At 39.5% G+C, this 26,277-nt stretch overlaps 1 protein-coding gene across 10 annotated transcripts in view; it reads right to left on the minus strand.

The window, feature by feature from the left end:
• The window catches only part of MKX (mohawk homeobox), a 168,733-nt gene that overhangs the window by 124,168 nt on the left and 18,288 nt on the right, over positions 1–26,277 (minus strand). For 8 of the 10 annotated variants that reach the window (XM_056519390.1, XM_056519388.1, XM_056519389.1 and 5 more), the window contains exon 2: positions 3,226–3,476. In XM_056519390.1, coding sequence (XP_056375365.1) covers positions 3,226–3,476 — 251 coding nt within the window. Of the gene's footprint in view, positions 1–3,225; positions 3,477–4,918; positions 5,809–14,881; positions 15,120–26,277 lie in introns of those variants that run through there. The other 2 variants (XM_056519391.1, XM_056519392.1) reach the window with 2 other exon arrangements.

Below are 26,277 nucleotides of genomic sequence, written 5' to 3' on the forward strand. Positions count from 1 at the left end.
AGCACATGACCGCAGGAGACGGGAACGGGTAAGTGACCTGGGATGCGATTCGCGAGCGGGCGCGTCCCGCTGTGCGAATCGCATCCCCAACGGCCGAGACAGAGCAGCGCTCCCGGTCAGCGGGACTGACCGGGAAGCTGCAGGGAGAAAGACGCCGTGAGCGCTCCGGGGAGGAGCGGGGACCCGGAGCGCTAGGCGTAACAACAAGTAAGATCAATGGGATCCATCAGGCGTCATTACCGTCCGCAATACAGCAAATCCGGGGTCCATACAATGGAAATGTATATGGATAGTGTTAAAGGGGTTATCCAGGAAAATGACTTTGTAAATGACTTCTATTAAAAAATATTAATTCTTTCAGTACTTATGAGCTGCTGAAGTTGAGTTGTTATTTTCTGTCTAAGTGCTCTCTGATGACACGTGTCTCGGGAACCGCCCAGTTTAGAAGCAAATTCCAATATCAAACCTCTTCTACTCTGTGCAGTTCCCGAGACAAGCAGAAATGTCAGCAGAGAGCACTGTTACCAGACAGAAAACAACTCAACTTCAGCAGCTGATAATTATTGAAAGGATTAAGATTTTTTTTAATAGAAGTAATTTACAAATCTGTTTAACTTTCTGGAGCCAGTTGATATATATTAAAAAAAGTTTTTTTCCTGGAATACCCCTTTAACCTAGCCCGGTGTTTCCCAACCAGGATGCCTCCAGGTGTTGCAAAACTACAACTCCCAGCATGCCCAGACAGCCGAAGGCTGTCTGGGCATGCTGGGAGTTGTAGTTTTGCTACAGCTGGAGGCTCCCTGGTTGGGAAACAATAACCTTAGTAAATTAGTGAATAGGTAAAGCAGATGTATTCATGAGCAGATAGGCGACAAACATTACATTTACGTTTATTATATCTAAAATGTATATCAAATATAAAGGAATACTGATAGTGTTTTATGTCTGTAAAGTAAAATATATCTCTGCTGAATATGGACCATGTACATAGATGGACCAGCATTCTTACACAACATTTTAACACACTCATTTCCAGAATGAAGTAAAGACAGCAAACATTTTCTGCCATATACAGAAAACAGAGGAGAACGACTGCTGTGTTCACACGGACATCATGGCCTCCATCTGCAATCCTGGCAGAGTCGACAGGAAGAACAAGATTGCAAGCAGACTGACAATAATCATGATAGAACCTGATTGTAAGAAATTGTGGTCGGCATACATCATGCAATGTATCTGGCAAGGCGTCATGGCTTCCGTTCAAAACAAAAAATCCCCACAAGGTAAGAAACCTAACATCCCAAAAAAAGTAGGCAATCTTCTACAGAACCTTAAAGGGGTACTGGCTCCAGAAAGTTAAACAGATTTGTAAATTTCTTCTATTTAAAAATCTTAATCCTTCCAGTACTTATCAGCTGCTGTATGCTTTACAGGAGTTTCTTTTCTTTCAGGAATTCTTTTCAATCTGACCACAGTGCTCTCTGCTGACACCTCTGTCCGTATCAGGAACTGTCCAGAGCAGGAGAGGTTTTCTATGGGGATTTGCTTGTACTCAGAACAGCTCCTGATACAGAAGTCGGACAGAAAAGAACTCCAGAAACAAATACAACTTCCTCTGTAGCACACAGCAGCTGATAAGTACCGTAAGGATTAAGATTTTTAAATAGAAGTCATTTACAAATCTGTTTAACTTCCTGGCACCAGTTGATTAAAAAAAAAAATAATTGTTTTCCACCAGAGTACCCCTTTGAGGGCCCATGCAAACTACAGAAATTCCAGTGTAATGGGATTCCGCTGCACTGTGCACACTGCAGAATTTCTGCATTGGAATTTCTATTAAAAAATCTTAATCCTTCCAGTACTTATCAGCTGCTGTATGCTCCACAGGATGTTCTTTTCTTTTAGGAATTCTTTTCAGTCTGACCACAGTGCTCTCTGCATACACCTCTGTCCATATCAGGAACTGTCCAGAGCAGGAGAGGTTTTTTATGGGGATTTGCTTGTACTCAGGACAGTTCCTGATATGGACAGAGGTGTCAGCAGAGAGCACTGTTTTCAGACTGAAAAGAATTCCTGAAAGAAAATAACTTCCTGTGGAGCATACAGCAGCTGATAAGTACTGGAAGGATTAAGATTTTTAAATAGAAGTTATTTCAAATCTTTTTAACTTCCTGACACCAATTGATTTAAAAAAAAAAATAGTTTTCCCCCAGAGTACCCCTTTGAGGGCCCATGCAAACTACAGAAATTCCAGGCAGATATTCCAGTACAATGGGATTCTGCTGCACTGTGCACACTGCAGAATTTCTGCATTGGAATTCTGCTCAGTACTGCACTGTTGTTGTTTATTCTGGCGGTACCTGCCGCACATGGAATCTCTAGCCTAAGTGTTCCTATGTAATCACTTCTACAAACTGATTTCAGTGCTGTACAGTTTATCGCCACATTGCTGATGTTGAAAGACGTTAGTAAAATACCAGACACGATCATAATTTCTAATAGAGCCAGAATGAAAAACAGACTGCAGTGAAACATTTGCTTAAAGGGGTACTCCGCTGCTCAGCGCTTGTAACAAACTGTTCCGAACGCTGGAGCTGGCGCCGGGAGCTTGTGACGTCATAGTCCTGCCCCCTCATGATGTCACGCCCCGCCCCCTCAATGCAAGTCTATGGGAGGGGGCGTGACAGCTGTCACCCATAGACTTGCATTGAGGGGGCAGGGCGTGACATAATGAGGGGAGGGGCTATGACATCACGAGTTCCCGACGCCGGCTCCAGAGTTCGGAACAGTTTGTTCCAAACGCTAAGCAGCGGAGTACCCCTTTAACAAGCTTTAAAGGGTTCTTCTACAAAGATAAAACCTTTCCAAAGAGCTGATTTAGGCAGATGGACTTCGTCAATGGGGGGTCCCATTCTGGTGCCCTCAGGGATGGCAGATTTCCAGCTACCGGTTCCCCCACCTTCTGATAGAGGCCACAGGAGAATTTGCAATAAATTTGCAATGCAGTAGGGCGGACGGTGGGAAAAACCAAAAACTATAAATCAGGGCCCAGCTTCTCCCAGATTCGGCAAACCGGCTATGATTTTAGCAACCGGTTCATGAAAATCAGAAGACCCACCTGGATGTTACCATTGGGCTCACTCAAGGTGTCCCCATCTTGCTGTACAGTAGGAAATATAGGTGATCATCAGTATCATTTACAGTAGCTCATGTAAACGTTCTTACCCAGGGCGCCGGTGTCTGCTGGCATTGTCCTTTACAGAGACACTGTCTTGAAGACCTAAATCGGGATTGGGGCTCTCCATTCCTACTACATAGGGCCGAACTACCCTCTCGCGGTCACTCGTTGCGTCCTCAAACAGGACTTGACCACTGAGCTTGTTAAACATGATGGTGTTCATGGTAGGAAGTCTTGGAGGAGCTTCTCTCTTGACTTCAATAGATAATGTAGTTCTGTAGTGCAGAAGAATTGGTTCCTACAGGACAGGAAAGAAAAAAAAAAACATTTTTAGATCAGTTCTACCACGCATACCCACAGCATAATGTAAGACAGCTGAAACGAGAAGCTTCTCCAACTTTCCTAACTTTCTCCGATATATGACTGTCTCCCATAAAAATCCTCTTGCTAAAGTTACAAGTGGTTCTAGACATTCCTCATGGCAGATTAGTCTGGACATTTCATCATCACCATTCTAAATATCCAATAAACCTGAATGTCAATAGATTGGGATACATATTTGTTGATGATATTCCACTTGTATAAGTGTTGTATCATTGCTTGTCCCATTGACTTACATTATAAATATCATATATAATTTGTACATATTTTTGAATTTTTGTTATGTGACTCTGCCCACTAGTTGTATGGCACCCATTTTCCATTGAAGCCTGCTAGAAATAACAGTGCTCATGATAACCTGAGGAAGTCGGATTAAGCCCCCGAAACGCGTCATTGTTTTGATTTCTATGTTATTTAAAAAAATAATAATAATCCACCTTGGATTTTGAATACTTTCCGTGATCTGAAGATGTTTCTTACCACGAAAACAAGCAGCGCCTGGCTAGTGAAAGGTCATTTGCTGCCATCCGATAGACAGGGATGTCTGTTTATGTCTGTATATTTTTGTTAACTTTAACAAAATGTGCTATTTTGCTCGACTGATCTCCCTTATCACACAGCGTTATTTCTTCCCCATCTTTATCGCAATAAATTAACTCTTTAGTAAAACAGTAGTTATGGGTATTAGCATTGCTGGCTATACTCATCCCAATCTGATGACTGGTTAATGATTATTCCTTTTATGGAGAGATATTGAGCACTTAACGGACTTGGGATCACATACAGAACCTTCTAAGTAGAGATGAGCGAACTTACAGTAAATTCGATTCGTCACGAACTTCTCGGCTCGGCAGTTGATGACTTTTCCTGCATAAATTAGTTCAGCTTTCCGGTGCTCCGGTGGGCTGGGAAAGGTGGATACAGTCCTAGGAGACTCTTTCTTAGGAATGTATCCACCTTTTCCAGCCCACCGGAGCACCTGAAGGCTGAACAAATTTACGGAGGAAAAGTCATCAACTGCCGAGCCGAGAAGTTTGTGACGAATCAAATTTACTGTAAGTTTGCTCATCTCTACTTCTAAGGATTAAGTTCATTGCTCATTTGCCAATGCCAAGAGCAATGCCGGTTAGCGATGGGGCTATGCTTTCATGTACACCATTGTTTCCCAACCAGGGTGCCTCCAGCTGTAGCAAAACTACAACTCCCAGCATGCCCGGACAGCCAAAGGCTGTCCGGGCATGCTGGGAGTTGTAGTTTTGCAACACCTGGAAGCACCCTGGTTAGGAAACACTGATGTATACAACCATAATTAGTCAACATCAACTTGATTATACAAAGACATGGCCATATAGTAATAACCTTAGACCTTGTTCACAATAGCCTTCATATAATAGAGCCATGACCATTATAGCAGATTCCTTTTCCAGAAGATCCAAATGGGCGCTCACAGACCCCATTGAGGTTCCAATATTTTTGCTGACAACCACAGCGCTGCAGATTGCGCAATTCTTGTTTTCAAAATTGCAAAAAGAAAAAAGATCCAGAACCTGATGCTGGGTGATAACACTTCCTACTCCCTCTACCTCCCCCGTGTCTGGAGGATTTGACGGAAAGGTGAAGATATAGTCAACAAATCAAAGGTATAGTAAAGAAATAGCAGATATAGTAAAGAATGAAGATATAGTCAACAAATCAAAGGTATAGTAAAGAAATAGCAGACATAGTAAAGAATGAAGATATAGTCAACAAATCAAAGGTATCGTAAAGAAATAGCAGACATAGTAAAGAATGAAGATATAGGCCCTCATTTACTTAGAAAATCGTATTGTAAGTCTATGTTGCTTTCTTACCCGACTGCTTTTTTCCCCTGGTATTTATTATTATGTCGCATCCTGTTTGTCGCACGTGGGTTTTGTAGGTTTTGGTTTCCAACTCCTCTGAGCTGTCGGGAAAAAATCCACAACAATTCAACAAATTCGGGTTGGAAACCTTAATAAATACGTGGGAAAGCTCAGAAATGTCGGGTTACACCCCTTTTTCGGGTTTGGGAGAATCCACATCGGGTCCGTCGGGAAAAAATGTCGCATAGTGTCGCAGACTGGCGCACGATGTCTGAGACATGGCGCAGACAAAGATGCGCCAAAAAAACCAGACAAAAGAGGTCGGGTTTAGAATAGTAAATGAGGGCCATAGTCAACAAATCAAAGACATAGGGGGAGATTTATCAAAATCTGTGCAGAGGAAAAGTTGATCAGTTGACCATAGCAACCAATCAGATCTATTCTTTCATTTTTCACAGGGCCTCTATAAAAATGAAAGAAGCAATCTGATTGGTTGCTATGGGCAACTGGTCAACTTTTCCTCTGCACAGGTTTTGATAAATCTCCTCCATAGTAGTTACAGTAAAGAATGAAGATATAGTCAGCAATTCAAAGATATAGTAAAGAAATAGTAGATACAGTCAACAAATCAAAGACATAGCGGGAGATTTATCAAAATCTGTGCATAGGAAAAGTTGCCCAGTTGCCCATAGCAACCAATCAGATTGCTCCTTTCATTTTGCAGAGGCCTGGTTAAAAATTAAAGAAGCGATCTGATTGGTTGCTATGGGCAACTGGGCAGCTTTTCCTCTGGACAGGTTTTGATAAATCTCCCCCATAGTAGTTACAGTAAAGAATGAAGATATAGTCAACAAATCAAAGACATAGTTAAGAAATAGTAGATATACTAAAGAATGGAGATACGGTAGTTATAGCAAAGAATGAACATACAGTCAACAAAAAAAGATATAAAGCAATAGCAGATACAGTAAAGTATGAAGATATAGTCAACAAATCAAAGATAAAGGAAAGAAATAGTAGATACAGTAAACAAATCAAAGACATAGTAGTTATAGTAAAAAATGAAGATATAGTCGACAATTCAAAGATATAGGGGGAGAGTTATCAAAACCTGTGCAGAGGAAGAGAGGTGCAGTTGCCCATAGCAACCAATCAGATTGCTGCTTTCATTTTCCACAGGCCTCTAAAGAGGCCTGTGGAAAATGAAAGAAGCAATCTGATTGGTTGCTATGGGCAACTGCACCACTCTTCCTCTGCACAGGTTTTAATAAATCTCCCCCATAGTAAATAAATAGTAGATATACTAAAGAATGAAGATATGGTAGTTATAGTAAAGAATGAAGATACAGTCAACAAAAAAAGATATAAAGCAATATTAGATACAGTAAAGTATGAAGATATAGTCAACAAATCAAAGATAAAGGAAAGAAATAGTAGATACTGTCAACAAATCAAATATATAGCAATGAAATAGTAGATATAGTAAAGAAATAGTGTATATATAGTAAAGAAACTCAAAAAAAGACGTCTGGAACCAGCTGCAGGAGTGGGATTTGTAAAGATTCATCCGGGGATTTTGTAAATTGAGGTAAATTTGCAAATACAAGGCGTCGCTGTGGAAAAACTAGTAAAATGCAACCATCCATGTTTCGGAATGCACTATTTATATCACCGGCTGTCTTCCACTGACTGTAATGTGGCACAGAGGACCCATAGAAACGGACAGTGCACATGGAAGACAAATGGCTCAATACAGCTATATAATTTGTTCTGCTCAATTTGCAACACCCCCCCCCCCCCCCTCCTCATTTACAATTTGGTGGATTTAGATCGTAATAAAACCAAAAAGATGTGCAGCCGGTCCCTGCGCCTCCATCTATAGGATCTAATGCTCTATAATTAACCACAGACTCTGTTCCCCTGGCTCAGCAGAGAAGAATTAAAATTAAAGTCTAGGGGGGGGGGGGGATAAGATCCTTATACACTTTGGTCTCCAACCTGCGGCTCTCAGACTATTGCACAACTACAACTCCCAGCAGGCCCGGAAAGACGTAGGTTGTCCTGAGAGTTGTAGTTTTGCAACACCTGGAGGGCTGCCGTTTGAAGACTGCTGCAAAGTTAAAGGGTTTAACCATAGTTAAATAGAATGTCATCATAATATCTTAGTATCTGCGATCCACTGTTTTACAATCAATGCACATACATCCTCCACAACTGCCGCAGCCAATTGTTAAATGGCACATACTCAGCTCTGCTACATCCCTATAACTTGGTACAATAGTGATTGTTTAAATGCTTCCGAGCAGGAATGTATTTACAGTCCAATAGAAAAAAAAATAAAAAAATTACACAAATACAGTGAATATATATATATATATATATATATATATATATAAATATATATATATATATATATATATATATATATATATATATATATAGTCGTGATTTCAAATTACTAACTTCTATACAAAACCTTACAGCTGAGTCTATAATTCAGAGATCATGTTAAGTAGAATCCTATAAAAACATAGTACAAATTTTCCAAATAATAATAATAATATGAATATTTACTATTATTATTCCATTGATAATAATATTTATTATTTAATTATTATTATTGGTTATATTATTGTTTTACATTTTTGGCATAACTATTAAGAAATAGTACAGATAGTATTATTATTATTTTTATCATCATAATTAGTGTTATTATTGATTATTTTACTAATAATAGTAATATTAATATTCTTTTTTCTTAAATTTTTTTTTAGATTATACTACGTGATTTTTTTAAAATAAATATTTAAGTTAATTTAGATTTCGTTTTTTAGTAGCCAGATAAAAAGAACTTCCATTAAGGTCAGTGGGGAACAACCCAAAAATGTAGTATCCAGCACCAAATTTCTAGCCACACTGACTACCTGCTCAGCATATTCCTTCACACATAAAAAACATATTATTTCAATTGCAGAAAGATGGCTATTAGAGATGAGCGAACTTACAGTAAATTTGATTGGTCACAAACTTCTCGGCTCGGCAGTTGATGACTTTTCCTACGTAAATTAGTTCAGCTTTCAGGTGCTCCGGTGGGCTGGAAAAGGTGGATACATTCATAGGAAAGAGTCTCCTACGTCTGTATCCACCTTTTCCAGCCCACCGGAGCCCCTGAAAGCTGAACTAATTTATGCAGGAAAAGCCATCAACTGTCGAGCCGAGAAGTTCGTGACGAATCAAATTTACTGTAAGTTCGCTCATCTCTAATGGCTATATGCCATATAAATATAATATGATCATGCAAATATAATGTTACCATATCCTATAACAGTGGTCTCCAACCTGCGGACCTCCAGATGTTGCAAAACTACAACTCCCAGCATGCCCGGACAGCCAACGGCTGTCCGGGCATGCTGGGAGTTGTAGTTTTGCAACATCTGGAGGTCCGCAGGTTGGAGACCACTGTCCTATAACATGGGATCAATGCTGTGACAGGTGAATAGTGAGGTGGATGTAGGTGAACAGGCTTCTAAACCAAGAGTGGGCATCTATTATTTTCTAACAGCCAGGCAATAAGACATAAATATCAATGGAATATTTAAAAAATGTAAAAAAAATAAAAATAAAAAACCCTTATATGAAGACAATTTTTGGGACGCTGGCAACCTGTCTTGTAGATATTGTCCGTAAATTATACAAACGTCTTTAGTCCCAGCAATGCTGCAGGTATATTAATACAACATGTATTACCCACAAAATAACAGCTAACAATCACCTTAAACATAAACTACCGCCAAATAATAACATTGGATATTTACGCACCAATGCGCCGTGACGTGATTTACATAAACAGCATGGTATTACCCAATGGTGTCACATATCGCCATCACCCGTGTACACGTAGTCATCGCTCCTGTACTAGACTATGCTGGACTGGTGTAGATTGGGTACAAGCAATTCTATCCCAATATGTTATATACATTCTAAGATACTTTTCCCAATAAAATGTCATATTTATATTATACTATGTGTAAGTACGTGTGTGCTTATCTATGTGTGAGTAATGTATATATTTTTTTCTACATATATATATATATATATATGTACGTATATCAGTACAAGTAGATATACATTTGTGTCTGCATCTTTACATATGTATATACAGTATTGTGTATCATATATAGATGCATGTATATATCTTTGTACATGTAATTAACTGTATGCATCTTTATATAGCTATATACAATCGTGTGTGTCGTATATACATGCATATGTATACATTTCTGTACCTGCCAGTAACTTTATGTGTGCCATCTTGTGTGCCATATATAGAAATAAATATGTACCTCTATACATGTCATGAACTGTATGTGTGTATGTGCCTTTTAGAGATGAGCGAACTTACAGTAAATTCGATTCGTCACAAACTTCTCGGCTCGGCGGTTGATGACTTTTCCTGCATAAATTAGTTCAGCTTTCCGGTGCTCCGGTGGGCTGGAAAAGGTGGATACAGTCCTAGGAGACTCTTTCCTAGGACTGTATCCACCTTTTCCAGCCCACCGGAGCACCGGAAAGCTGAACTAATTTATGCAGGAAAAGTCAGCAACCGCCGAGCTGAGAAGTTCGTGACGAATCAAATTTACTGTAAGTTCGCTAATCTCTAGTGCCTTTACATATATGTATATACGATCTTACGTGTGTCAAATAAATGTACATAGGTACAAATCACTGTACATACTGTATAAGTAATAATATGATTTTATGTGCTTTTATATGTGTATATACAGCATTGTGTGTGTGATAGATGGATGTATATACGTATGTATGTACTTGTATATACTGTGTTCCATGCATATGTCTTGTGTGTATGTGTATATGTCCGTGTGCATATATATATATATATATATATATATATATATATATATATGAATATATAGATGTGTATACACATGTTCTCTGCAGACATGTGAAGTACATCTGTGTATTTTTATCTACTGTAATATATATACATATATATATACATACATATATGTTTATGTGTCAATGTATGTGTGCAAACAGAAAAATATATAGATGTGTATATGCATGTTCTCTTTACACAGATCTACTGTAATGTATATATATATATATATATATATATATATATATTTAAAAGTCAATGTATGTGGGCATACATATAAATATATAAATATGCATATTCATGTTCTCTGCCTGTTTTGCATATATTTCTATAAACTGTATTTTGTGTGTATATGCATGTTCTATGTACACAGATCTGAGTAGTATCTCTGTGTATTTGTATTATGTGTATTATGTGTATATATGTATATATTTATGTGTCAATGTCTGAATGCATACATAAAAATATATAGATGTGTATATTCATGTTCTCTTAATACAGATCTACTGTAATATATATATATTTAAGTGTCAATGGGGGACATTTCCTAATCTAGTCTATTCTGTGTATGCTTATAGACCAGCGTCTGTGGTAGTCTCCTGTCTATTGTGCTCCTAATTTATCAAAGGTCTCACAGCCCTTGATAAATTCTGTGCTCAGACTTCAGGGTCTACAGCTTAAACTGCATTTAGACCTGCTCCAACATGGTCTGACATTTCAGCGTATTTTGGGCAGATGCGACTTGTCGCAAAAAAAGTCGCACTTGATAAATTCAGCACCAATGCATTTTCCAATGTATTTCCTTCTAAAATAGACTTGCATGCATCATGTTCTAAAAATCCTCTAGAGCAAAAGTCGCAGAAAAGTCGCACATATTTAGACTGCGACTTTCCGTGCGACAAATTTAGACAGGAAAAACCAGTCTAAATCCTTTGCTAAATCTCCCCCAATGTCTGTATTGATGTGCATATTAATGTTATCTGCCTGTTCTGCATATATTTCTATATACTGTATTATGTGTGCATGTGTGTATATGTGTATATGCATGTTCTATGTACTCAGATGTGAGTAGTATCTCTGTGTATTTGTATTATGTGTATATATGTATATATTTATGTGTCAATGTCTGAATGCATACATACAAATATACAGATGTGTATATACATGGTCTCTACACAGATGTGAGTAGTATTTCCGTATATTTGTATCTACTGTATGCTCTCTTACTCTCTCTCCTTATATTTTTTTATATATACATATAATTTTTTATATATATATATATATATATATATATCAGCGTCTATACATGCAGATATTAAGATCATGTTGCATTTTTTAAAAGTATATATACCTCCCCCCCCCCCTTTTTAAAAAAAATAAAATCGCCATTACTTCTACCGATGGAAGGTAATGAAGGAACAATGTTATACACTACAGTACCCCCCCCCCCCCCCCCCAGTTACCCAAACCACTGGGTACTGTGTGTGTAAGGCTCAGCCCCACGTCTCGAGTACATCCATGGGGTTAGAAGACTCTGCATGAAGTTTGGGTTTCCTACACTCCAGATGAGCCTGCGCTGCCTTTGATCATTCCACCGCCTGGGAAGAGCATAACAGTATTTCCAGTGTAATGCCCTGATATATTACAGTGACCTTCCTTCATTCACTACCATCAACAACCTGCTGCAACGTCAGCCCCGGATCTCACTGTGGGCTTTTTTTTTTTACTGTGTTTAGATTGAAGTGGAGAAACATGAAAGGGTGGCCACTATAAATATTTGCAGGGATGTAATTCAGACATTATTTGTCTGTTCTGCATAAAATACGAGCAGCTTGTCTGAATTCCCTAGACTGTTCTTCTGTATACTACCATAACATCAACACGACCTATTTGTATACCCGGATGACTCTACAGCCATGTGTGACCTCTATTTATAGCCCCGCTGCTTCTCGTGTTGGCACTGCCCAGGTATATTCACCCCATCCTATTACAAGACATCGGGATGCCTCAAGTACAGTGAAGACGTAGCAGAGCTGAGTTTGCCGCTGGCACAACTCATCCTGACCTATTATTTGAACTCAAAAATGACTATAAATCAGTGTTTCCCAACCAGCGTGCCTCCAGCTGTTGCAAAACTACAACTCCCAGCATGCACCAACAACCAAGGACTGAATTCCGTAGACTGTTCTTCTGTATACTACCATAACATCAACATGAGTTATATGTATACCTAGACGACTCTACGGCATTGTGTGACCTCTATTTATAGCCCCGCTGCTTCTTGTGTTGGCACTGCCCAGGTATATTCACCCCATCCTATTACAAGACTTCGGAATGCCTCAAGTACAGTGAAGACGTAGCAGAGCTGATGCTACATTCATTATCTGAGTTCAGAAAATGACTATAAATCAGTGTTTCCCAACCAGCGTGCCTCCAGCTGTTGCAAAACTACAACCCGCAGCACGCCCAGACAGCCAACTGCTGAATTCACTAGACTTTTCTACTGTATACTACCATCAACACGACTTATATGTATACCCGGACGACTCTACAGCCATGTGTGACCTCTATTTATAGCCCCGCTGCTTCTCGTGTTGGCACTGCCCAGGTATATTCACCTCAAGCACAGTGCAGATGTAGCAGTACTGAGTTTGCCACTAGCACAACTCATCATGACCTGCACACTACATTACTTATCTGAACTAAAAAATGACTATAAATCAGTGTTTCCCAGCATGCGTGCCTCCAGCTGTTGCAAGACTACAACTCCCAGCATGCACCAACAGCAAAGGACTGAATTCCGTAGACTGTTCTACTGTATACTAACATAACACCAACACGAATTATATGTATACCCGGATGACTCTACAGCCATGTGTGACCTCTATATATGGCCCCACTACTTCTCGTGTCTGCACTGCCCCACAGTATTCACCCCACAGTGAAGACGTAGCAGAGCTGACCTACATTCCTTATCTGAACTCAAAAAGGTCTATAAATCAGTGTTTCCCAAGCAGAGTGCCTCCAGCTGTTGCAAAACTACAACTCCCAACATGCCCGGACAGCCGTTGGCTGTCCGGGCATGCTGGGAGTTGTAGTTTTGCAACAGCTGGAGGCACACTGTTTTGGAAACACTGCTAGGAAACATGCAGCCCCTATATAATTCCAGAATAAATTCAGCTCTGCTACATCTGCACACAGCTACATATCTCACACATTCTGAACTAATGCCAAATATCTCTCATCACATGATTTACGGCGCACCTCTAAATACGTGTAACAAGTGACTTCTATATATGACAAGTGAATGTTATATATATTATGGGCTGTAGGTGAAAGACGGGGGATAGGAGGAAGGACGGCGGGGCTGCAGCTGTGCTGAACTATCATTTTCAGCGCGGTATGATGGTTGGGTATAATAGCAGCTCAGCTACCGAATCTGTGACAGATTGTTCTCATAGAATGGATCAACAGAAATATAGGTCATATCTATAGTGGATAATACAGCACAGATGGAGCCGGGATGGATCTGTCATTGAGCAAATTAGAGGGAAAATAATACAGCAGCCTGACCTGTAGAACGATGGCAAACTCAGCTCTGCTGCAACTAACAGGCTCAACGCTGCTGCACTGTCCTGTACATAACACATTACAGGACATCCTAGGAAACTGCCCATAAAGTACCTATGGTCAGAAATGGGGAAATATACTGTGTAAATAGATGATAGATAGATAGATATGAGATAGATAGATATGAGATAGATAGATAGATATGAGATAGATAGATAGATAGATATGAGATAGATAGATAGATATGAGATAGATAGATAGATAGATATGAGATAGATAGATAGATATGAGATAGATAGATAGATAGATAGATAGATAGATATGAGATAGATAGATAGATATGAGATAGATAGATAGATATGAGATAGATATGAGATAGATAGATATGAGATAGATAGATATGAGATAGATAGATAGATAGATAGATATGAGGTAGATAGATATTATATAGATAGATATTAGATAGATAGATAGATAGATAGATAGATAGATAGATAGATAGATAGACAGATAGAAAAATAGATAGGAGATAGATAAAAGATAGATATGAGATAGAGATAGATAAAAGATAGATAGATAGATAGATAGATAGATAAATAGAAAGATAGATAGATAGATATGTGATAGATAGATAGATATGAGATAGATAGATATGAGATAGATAGATATGAGATAGATATGAGATAGATAGATATGAGATAGATAGATATGAGATAGATAGATAGATAGATAGATAGATAGATATGAGATATATAGATAGATAGATAGATAGATAGATAGATAGATATGAGATAGATAGATAGATAGATAGATGAGGTATATAGATAGATAGATGTGAGATAGATGGATAGATATGAGACAGATAGATAGATAGATAGATAGATAGATAGGAGATATATATGAGATAGATAGATAGATAGTATTTGTAGCAGTGCCCTCATGTTACATATCGCATCCTCTGAGCGGCTCGTACACACTGGGTAATGAATGACACTTGCGGTAGTCCTCTCTTACCTGGTTCTGGTTGTGTTCCCCTTGTATAGAAGTTTCTGGTATAAATCATGGGTTCTGGTTTTAGTCCTGTGTGGTCGCCAGTGTTAGCGCCGGACGCGGTGCAGAGGCTAGTAGTAGTCCTGCCATCCCCGGTGTGAGCCGCACATGTCTCCTGTCCTCTCAGCTCTAACCACACGAACCGCGGCAGCCTCTGCTCTATGCTATTTACTAAGCCTGAGGCTGGCGGCCCTGCACTGCGCATACACCAATCGGACCATGTTATCCAGCTGCGCAGCGCAGACTGTGAACATCCAGTGCTGCGGGAATACAGGGTCCGGGGCGGCGGGAGGAGGAGGAGGCGGCGGGGAGGGGATGTGTTATGTTACTCTCTTATTCACTGCAGACATCGCTGGTTTTGGGCACAGAATAGTGGTACAGCCCCGAAGTGCACTCACCGGACTACAGGCGGAGTGTCAGCAACAGTCACATACATTACTGTATACAGGCTATATACAGGGAGTAGTGGGATCAGTACAGTCATATACATTACTGTATACAGGCTATATACAGGGAGTAGTGGGATCAGCAACAGTCACATACATTACTGTATACAGGCTATATATAGGGAGTAGTGGGATCAGCAACAGTCACATACATTACTGTATACAGGCTATATACAGGGAGTAGTGGGATCAGTACAGTCACATACATTACTGTATACAGGCTATATATAGGGAGTAGTGGGATCAGCAACAGTCACATACATTACTGTATACAGGCTATATACAGGGAGTAGTGGGATCAGTACAGTCACATACATTACTGTATACAGGCTATATATAGGGAGTAGTGGGATCAGGTACAGTCACATGCATTACTGTATACAGGCTATATACAGGGAGTAGTGGGATCAGCAACAGTCACATACATTACTGTATACAGGCTATATACAGGGAGTAGTGGGATCAGGTACAGTCACATACATTACTGTATACAGGCTATATACAGGGAGTAGTGGGATCAGGTACAGTCACATACATTACTGTATACAGGCTATATACAGGGAGTAGTGGGATCAGGTACAGTCACATACATTACTGTATACAGGCTATATACAGGGAGTAGTGGGATCAGGTACAGTCACATACATTACTGTATACAGGCTATATATAGGGAGTAGTGGGATCAGTACAGTCACATACATTACTGTATACAGGCTATATACAGGGAGTAGTGGGATCAGTACAGTCACATACATTACTGTATACAGGCTATATATAGGGAGTAGTGGGATCAGTACAGTCACATACATTACTGTATACAGGCTATATATAGGGAGTAGTGGGATCAGGTACAGTCACATACATTACTGTATACAGGCTATATACAGGGAGTAGTGGGATCAGGTACAGTCACATACATTACTGTATACAGGCTATATACAGGGAGTAGTGGGATCAGGTACAGTCACATACATTACTGTATACAGGCTATATACAGGGAGTAGTGGGATCAGTACAGTCACATACATTACTGTATACAGGCTATATACAGGGAGTAGTGGGATCAGTACAGTCACATACATTACTGTATACAGGCTATATATAGGGAGTAGTGGGATCAGGTACAGTCACATACATTACTGTATACAGGCTATATACAGGGAGTAGTGGGATCAGTACAGTCACATACATTACTGTATACAGGCTATATATAGGGAGTAGTGGGATCAGGTACAGTCACATACATTACTGTATACAGGCTATATATAGGGAGTAGTGGGATCAGTACAGTCACATACATTACTGTATACAGGCTATATATAGGGAGTAGTGGGATCAGGTACAGTCACATACATTACTGTATACAGGCTATATACAGGGAGTAGTGGGATCAGTACAGTCATATACATTACTGTATACAGGCTATATATAGGGAGTAGTGGGATCAGGTACAGTCACATACATTACTGTACACAGGCTATATATAGGGAGTAGTGGGATCAGGTACAGTCACATACATTACTGTATACAGGCTATATACAGGGAGTAGTGGGATCAGGTACAGTCACATACATTACTGTATACAGGCTATATATAGGGAGTAGTGGGATCAGGTACAGTCATATACATTACTGTATACAGGCTATATACAGGGAGTAGTGGGATCAGGTACAGTCACATACATTACTGTATACAGGCTATATACAGGGAGTAGTGGGATCAGGTACAGTCATATACATTACTGTATACAGGCTATATACAGGGAGTAGTGGGATCAGGTACAGTCACATACATTACTGTATACAGGCTATATATAGGGAGTATTGGGATCAGGTACAGTCACATACATTACTGTATACAGGCTATATACAGGGAGTAGTGGGATCAGGTACAGTCATATACATTACTGTATACAGGCTATATATAGGGAGTAGTGGGATCAGGTACAGTCACATACATTACTGTATACAGGCTATATATAGGGAGTAGTGGGATCAGGTACAGTCACATACATTACTGTATACAGGCTATATACAGGGAGTAGTGGGATCAGGTACAGTCACATACATTACTGTATACAGGCTATATATAGGGAGTAGTGGGATCAGTCAGTCACATACATTACAGTATACAGGCTATATATAGGGAGTAGTGGGATCAGTACAGTCACATACATTACTGTATACAGGCTATATATAGGGAGTAGTGGGATCCGGTACAGTCACATACATTACTGTACACAGGCTATATACAGGGAGTAGTGGGATCAGTACAGTCACATACATTACTGTATACAGGCTATATATAGGGAGTAGTGGGATCAGGTACAGTCACAAACATTACTGTATACAGGCTATATATAGGGAGTAGAGGGATCAGTACAGTCACATACATTACTGTATACAGGCTATATACAGGGAGTAGTGGGATCAGTACAGTCACATACATTACTGTATACAGGCTATATATAGGGAGTAGTGGGATCAGGTACAGTCACATACATTACTGTATACAGGCTATATATAGGGAGTAGTGGGATCAGGTACAGTCACATACATTACTGTATACAGGCTATATATAGGGAGTAGTGGGATCAGGTACAGTCATATACATTACTGTATACAGGCTATATACAGGGAGTAGTGGGATCAGGTACAGTCATATACATTACTGTATACAGGCTATATACAGGGAGTAGTGGGATCAGGTACAGTCATATACATTACTGTATACAGGCTATATATAGGGAGTAGTGGGATCAGGTACAGTCACAAACATTACTGTATACAGGCTATATATAGGGAGTAGTGGGATCAGGTACAGTCACATACATTACTGTATACAGGCTATATACAGGGAGTAGTGGGATCAGGTACAGTCACATACATTACTGTATACAGGCTATATATAGGGAGTAGTGGGATCAGGTACAGTCATATTCATTACTGTATACAGGCTATATATAGGGAGTAGTGGGATTAGTACAGTCACATACATTACTGTATACAGGCTATATATAGGGAGTAGTGGGATCAGTACAGTCACATACATTACTGTATACAGGCTATATATAGGGAGTAGTGGGATCAGGTACAGTCACATACATTACTGTATACAGGCTATATACAGGGAGTAGTGGGATCAGGTACAGTCATATACATTACTGTATACAGGCTATATATAGGGAGTAGTGGGATCAGGTACAGTCACATACATTACTGTATACAGGCTATATATATAGGGAGTAGTGGGATCAGTACAGTCACATACATTACTGTATACAGGCTATATATAGGGAGTAGTGGGATCAGGTACAGTCATATACATTACTGTATACAGGCTATATACAGGGAGTAGTGGGATCAGTACAGTCACATACATTACTGTATACAGGCCATATATAGGGAGTAGTGGGATCAGTACAGTCACATACATTACTGTATACAGGCTATATATAGGGAGTAGTGGGATCAGTACAGTCACATACATTACTGTATACAGGCTATATATAGGGAGTAGTGGGATCAGGTACAGTCACATACATTACTGTATACAGGCTATATATAGGGAGTAGTGGGATCAGTACAGTCACATACATTACTGTATACAGGCTATATATAGGGAGTAGTGGGATCAGGTACAGTCACATACATTACTGTATACAGGCTATATATAGGGAGTAGTGGGATCAGGTACAGTCACATACATTACTGTATACAGGCTATATATAGGGAGTAGTGGGATCAGTACAGTCACATACATTACTGTATACAGGCTATATATAGGGAGTAGTGGGATCAGGTACAGTCATATACATTACTGTATACAGGCTATATATAGGGAGTAGTGGGATCAGGTACAGTCACATACATTACTGTATACAGGCTATATATAGGGAGTAGTGGGATCAGGTACAGTCATATACATTACTGTATACAGGCTATATATAGGGAGTAGAGGGATCAGGTACAGTCACATACATTACTGTATACAGGCTATATATAGGGAGTAGTGGGATCAGGTACAGTCATATACATTACTGTATACAGGCTATATATAGGGAGTAGAGGGATCAGGTACAGTCACATACATTACTGTATACAGGCTATATATAGGGAGTAGTGGGATCAGTACAGTCATATACATTACTGTATACAGGCTATATATAGGGAGTAGAGGGATCAGTACAGTCACATACATTACTGTATACAGGCTATATATAGGGAGTAGTGGGATCAGTACAGTCACATACATTACTGTATACAGGCTATATATAGGGAGTAGTGGGATCAGGTACAGTCACATACATTACTGTATACAGGCTATATATAGGGAGTAGTGGGATCAGGTACAGTCACATACATTACTGTATACAGGCTATATATAGGGAGTAGTGGGATCAGGTACAGTCATATACATAACTGTATACAGGCTATATACAGGGAGTAGTGGGATCAGGTACAGTCATATACATTACTGTATACAGGCTATATATAGGGAGTAGTGGGATCAGGTACAGTCACATACATTACTGTATACAAGCTATATATAGGGAGTAGTGGGATCAGGTACAGTCATATACATTACTGTATACAGGCTATATATAGGGAGTAGTGGGATCAGGTACAGTCACATACATTACTGTATACAAGCTATATATAGGGAGTAGTGGGATCAGTACAGTCACATACATTACTGTATACAGGCTATATATAGGGAATAGTGGGATCAGTACAGTCACATACATTACTGTATACAGGCTATATATATAGGGAGTAGTGGGATCAGCAACAGTCATATACATTACTGTATACAGGCTATATATAGGGAGTAGTGGGATCAGTACAGTCATATACATTACTGTATACAGGCTATATATATAGGGAGTAGTGGGATCAGTACAGTCACATACATTACTGTATACAGGCTATATACAGGGAGTAGTGGGATCAGGTACAGTCACATACATTACTGTATACAGGCTATATATAGGGAGTAGTGGGATCAGTACAGTCATATACATTACTGTATACAGGCTATATATAGGGAGTAGTGGGATCAGGTACAGTCATATACATTACTGTATACAGGCCATATATAGGGAGTAGTGGGATCAGGTACAGTCACATACATTACTGTATACAGGCTATATACAGGGAGTAGTGGGATCAGGTACAGTCATATACATTACTGTATACAGGCTATATATAGGGAGTAGTGTGATCAGGTACAGTCACATACATTACGGTATACAGGCTATATATAGGGAGTAGTGGGATCAGGTACAGTCATATACATTACTGTATACAGGCTATATATAGGGATCAGTGGGATCAGTACAGTCACATACATTACTGTATACAGGCTATATATAGGGAGTAGTGGGATCAGTACAGTCACATACATTACTGTATACAGGCTATATATAGGGAGTAGTGGGATCAGCAACAGTCACATACATTACTGTATACAGGCTATATATAGGGAGTAGTGGGATCAGTACAGTCATATACATTACTGTATACAGGGTATATATAGGGAGTAGTGGGATCAGCAACAGTCACATACATTACTGTATACAGGCTATATATAGGGAGTAGTGGGATCAGGTACAGTCATATACATTACTGTATACACGGTATATATAGGGAGTAGTGGGATCAGCAACAGTCACATACATTACTGTATACAGGCTATATACAGGGAGTAGTGGGATCAGGTACAGTCACATACATTACTGTATACAGGCTATATATAGGGAGAAGTGGGATCAGGTACAGTCACAAACATTACTGTATACAGGCTATATATAGGGAGTAGTGGGATCAGGTACAGTCACATACATTACTGTATACAGGCTATATATAGGGAGTAGTGGGATCAGCAACAGTCACATACATTACTGTATACAGGCTATATATAGGGAGTAGTGGGATCAGGTACAGTCACATACATTACTGTATACAGGCTATATACAGGGAGTAGTGGGATCAGGTACAGTCATATACATTACTGTATACAGGCTATATATAGGGAGTAGTGGGATCAGGTACAGTCACATACATTACTGTATACAGGCTATATATAGGGAGTAGTGGGATCAGCAACAGTCACATACATTACTGTATACAGGCTATATATAGGGAGTAGTGGGATCAGGTACAGTCACATACATTACTGTATACAGGCTATATATAGGGAGTAGTGGGATCAGCAACAGTCACATACATTACTGTATACAGGCTATATATAGGGAGTAGTGGGATCAGGTACAGTCACATACATTACTGTATACAGGCTATATACAGGGAGTAGTGGGATCAGGTACAGTCACATACATTACTGTATACAGGCTATATATAGGGAGTAGTGGGATCAGTACAGTCACATACATTACTGTATACAGGCTATATATAGGGAGTAGTGGGATCAGGTACAGTCACATACATTACTGTATACAGGCTATATATAGGGAGTAGTGGGATCAGGTACAGTCATATACATTACTGTATACAGGCTATATATAGGGAGTAGTTGTGGGATCAGGTACAGTCACATACATTACTGTATACAGGCTATATATAGGGAGTAGTGGGATCAGGTACAGTCACATACATTACTGTATACAGGCTATATATATAGGGAGTAGAGGGATCAGTACAGTCACATACATTACTGTATACAGGCTATATATAGGGAGTAGAGGGATCAGTACAGTCACATACATTACTGTATACAGGCTATATATAGGGAGTAGAGGGATCAGTACAGTCACATACATTACTGTATACAGGCTATATATAGGGAGTAGAGGGATCAGTACAGTCACATACATTACTGTATACAGGCTATATACAGGGAGTAGTGTGATCAGGTACAGTCATATACATTACTGTACACAGGCTATATATAGGGAGTAGTGGGATCAGGTACAGTCACATACATTACTGTATACAGGCTATATACAGGGAGTAGTGGGATCAGGTACAGTCATATACATTACTGTATACAGGCTATATACAGGGAGTAGTGGGATCAGTACAGTCACATACATTACTGTATACAGGCTATATACAGGGAGTAGTGGGATCAGGTACAGTCATATACATTACTGTATACAGGCTATATACAGGGAGTAGTGGGATCAGTACAGTCATATACATTACTGTATACAGGCTATATATAGGGAGTAGTGGGATCAGGTACAGTCATATACATTACTGTATACAGGCTATATATAGGGAGTAGTGGGATCAGGTACAGTCACATACATTACTGTATACAGGCTATATACAGGGAGTAGTGGGATCAGGTACAGTCACATACATTACTGTATACAGGCTATATACAGGGAGTAGTGGGATCAGGTACAGTCATATACATTACTGTATACAGGCTATATACAGGGAGTAGTGGGATCAGTACAGTCATATACTTTACTGTATACAGGCTATATATAGGGAGTAGTGGGATCAGGTACAGTCATATACATTACTGTATACAGGCTATATATAGGGAGTATTGGGATCAGGTACAGTCACATACATTACTGTATACAGGCTATATACAGGGAGTAGTGGGATCAGGTACAGTCACATACATTACTGTATACAGGCTATATATAGGGAGTAGTGGGATCAGTACAGTCATATACATTACTGTATACAGGCTATATATAGGGAGTAGTGTGATCAGGTACAGTCATATACATTACTGTATACAGGCTATATACAGGGAGTAGTGGGATCAGTACAGTCACATACATTACTGTATACAGGCTATATATAGGGAGTAGTGGGATCAGTACAGTCATATACATTACTGTATACAGGCTATATATAGGGAGTAGTGGGATCAGGTACAGTCACATACATTACTGTATACAGGCTATATATAGGGAGTAGTGGGATCAGCAACAGTCACATACATTACTGTATACAGGCTATATATAGGGAGTAGTGGGATCAGTACAGTCATATACATTACTGTATACCGGCTATATATAGGGAGTAGTGGGATCAGTACAGTCATATACATTACTGTATACAGGCTATATACAGGGAGTAGTGGGATCAGGTACAGTCACATACATTACTGTATACAGGCTATATACAGGGAGTAGTGGGATCAGGTACAGTCACATACATTACTGTATACAGGCTATATATAGGGAGAAGTGGGATCAGGTACAGTCACATACATTACTGTATACAGGCTATATATAGGGAGTAGTGGGATCAGTACAGTCACATACATTACTGTATACAGGCTATATATAGGGAGTAGTGGGATCAGTACAGTCACATACATTACTGTATACAGGCTATATATAGGGAGTAGTGGGATCAGGTACAGTCACATACATTACTGTATACAGGCTATATATAGGGAGTAGTGGGATCAGTACAGTCACATACATTACTGTATACAGGCTATATATAGGGAGAAGTGGGATCAGGTACAGTCACATACATTACTGTATACAGGCTATATACAGGGAGTAGTGGGATCAGGTACAGTCACATACATTACTGTATACAGGCTATATATAAGGAGTAGTGGGATCAGGTACAGTCACATACATTACTGTATACAGGCTATATATAGGGAGTAGTGGGATCAGTACAGTCACATACATTACTGTATACAGGCTATATATAGGGAGTAGTGGGATCAGGTACAGTCACATACATTACTGTATACAGGCTATATATAGGGAGTAGTGGGATCAGGTACAGTCACATACATTACTGTATACAGGCTATATATAGGGAGTAGTGGGATCAGTACAGTCACATACATTACTGTATACAGGCTATATATAGGGAGAAGTGGGATCAGGTACAGTCACAAACATTACTGTATACAGGCTATATATAGGGAGTAGTGGGATCAGGTACAGTCATATACATTACTGTATACAGGCTATATATAGGGAATAGTGGGATCAGTACAGTCACATACATTACTGTATACAGGCTATATATAGGGAGTAGTGGGATCAGTACAGTCACATACATTACTGTATACAGGCTATATATAGGGAGTAGTGGGATCAGGTACAGTCACATACATTACTGTATACAGGCTATATATAGGGAGTAGTGGGATCAGTACAGTCATATACATTACTGTATACAAGCTATATATAGGGAGTAGTGGGATCAGTACAGTCACATACATTACTGTATACAGGCTATATATAGGGAGTAGTGGGATCAGTACAGTCACATACATTACTGTATACAGGCTATATATAGGGAGTAGTGGGATCAGTACAGTCACATACATTACTGTATACAGGCTATATATAGGGAGTAGTGGGATCAATTACAGTCACATACATTACTGTATACAGGCTATATATAGGGAGTAGTGGGATCAGGTACAGTCATATACATTACTGTATACAGGCTATATATAGGGAGTAGTGGGATCAGGTACAGTCACATACATTACTGTATACAGGCTATATACAGGGAGTAGTGGGATCAGTACAGTCACATACATTACTGTATACAAGCTATATATAGGGAGTAGTGGGATCAGGTACAGTCACATACATTACTGTATACAGGCTATATACAGGGAGTAGTGGGATCAGGTACAGTCACATACATTACTGTATACAGGCTATATATATAGGGAGTAGTGGGATCAGTACAGTCACATACATTACTGTATACAGGCTATATATAGGGAGTAGTGGGATCAGGTACAGTCACATACATTACTGTATACAGGCTATATACAGGGAGTAGTGGGATCAGTACAGTCATATACATTACTGTATACAGGCTATATATAGGGAGTAGTGTGATCAGGTACAGTCACATACATTACTGTATACAGGCTATATATAGGGAGTAGTGGGATCAGTAGTCACATACATTACTGTATACAGGCTATATACAGGGAGTAGTGGGATCAGGTATAGTCACATACATTACTGTATACAGGCTATATATAGGGAGTAGTGGGATCAGCAACAGTCACATACATTACTGTATACAGGCTATATATAGGGAGTAGTGGGATCAGCTACAGTCACATACATTACTGTATACAGGCTATATATAGGGAGTAGTGGGATCAGGTACAGTCACATACATTACTGTATACAGGCTATATACAGGGAGTAGTGGGATCAGGTACAGTCATATACATTACTGTATACCGGCTATATATAGGGAGTATTGGGATCAGTACAGTCACATACATTACTGTATACAGGCTATATACAGGGAGTAGTGGGATCAGGTACAGTCACATACATTACTGTATACAGGCTAAATATAGGGAGTAGTGGGATCAGGTACAGTCACATACATTACTGTATACAGGCTATATATAGGGAGTAGTGGGATCAGGTACAGTCATATACATTACTGTATACAGGCTATATATAGGGAGTAGTGGGATCAGGTACAGTCACAAACATTACTGTATACAGGCTATATACAGGGAGTAGTGGGATCAGTACAGTCACATACATTACTGTATACAGGCTATATATAGGGAGTAGTGGGATCAGTACAGTCACATACATTACTGTATACAGGCTATATATAGGGAGTAGTGGGATCAGGTACAGTCACATACATTACTGTATACAGGCTATATATAGGGAGTAGTGGGATCAGGTACAGTCACATACATTACTGTATACAGGCTATATATAGGGAGTAGTGGGATCAGTACAGTCACATACATTACTGTATACAGGCTATATACAGGGAGTAGTGGGATCAGTACAGTCACATACATTACTGTATACAGGCTATATATAGGGAGTAGTGGGATCAGGTACAGTCATATACATTACTGTATACAGGCTATATATAGGGAGTAGTGGGATCAGGTACAGTCATATACATTACTGTATACAGGCTATATACAGGGAGTAGTGGGATC

The sequence above is a fragment of the Hyla sarda genome, chromosome 5 (assembly GCF_029499605.1).
Source record: "Hyla sarda isolate aHylSar1 chromosome 5, aHylSar1.hap1, whole genome shotgun sequence".
NCBI lineage: Eukaryota > Metazoa > Chordata > Amphibia > Anura > Hylidae > Hyla > Hyla sarda.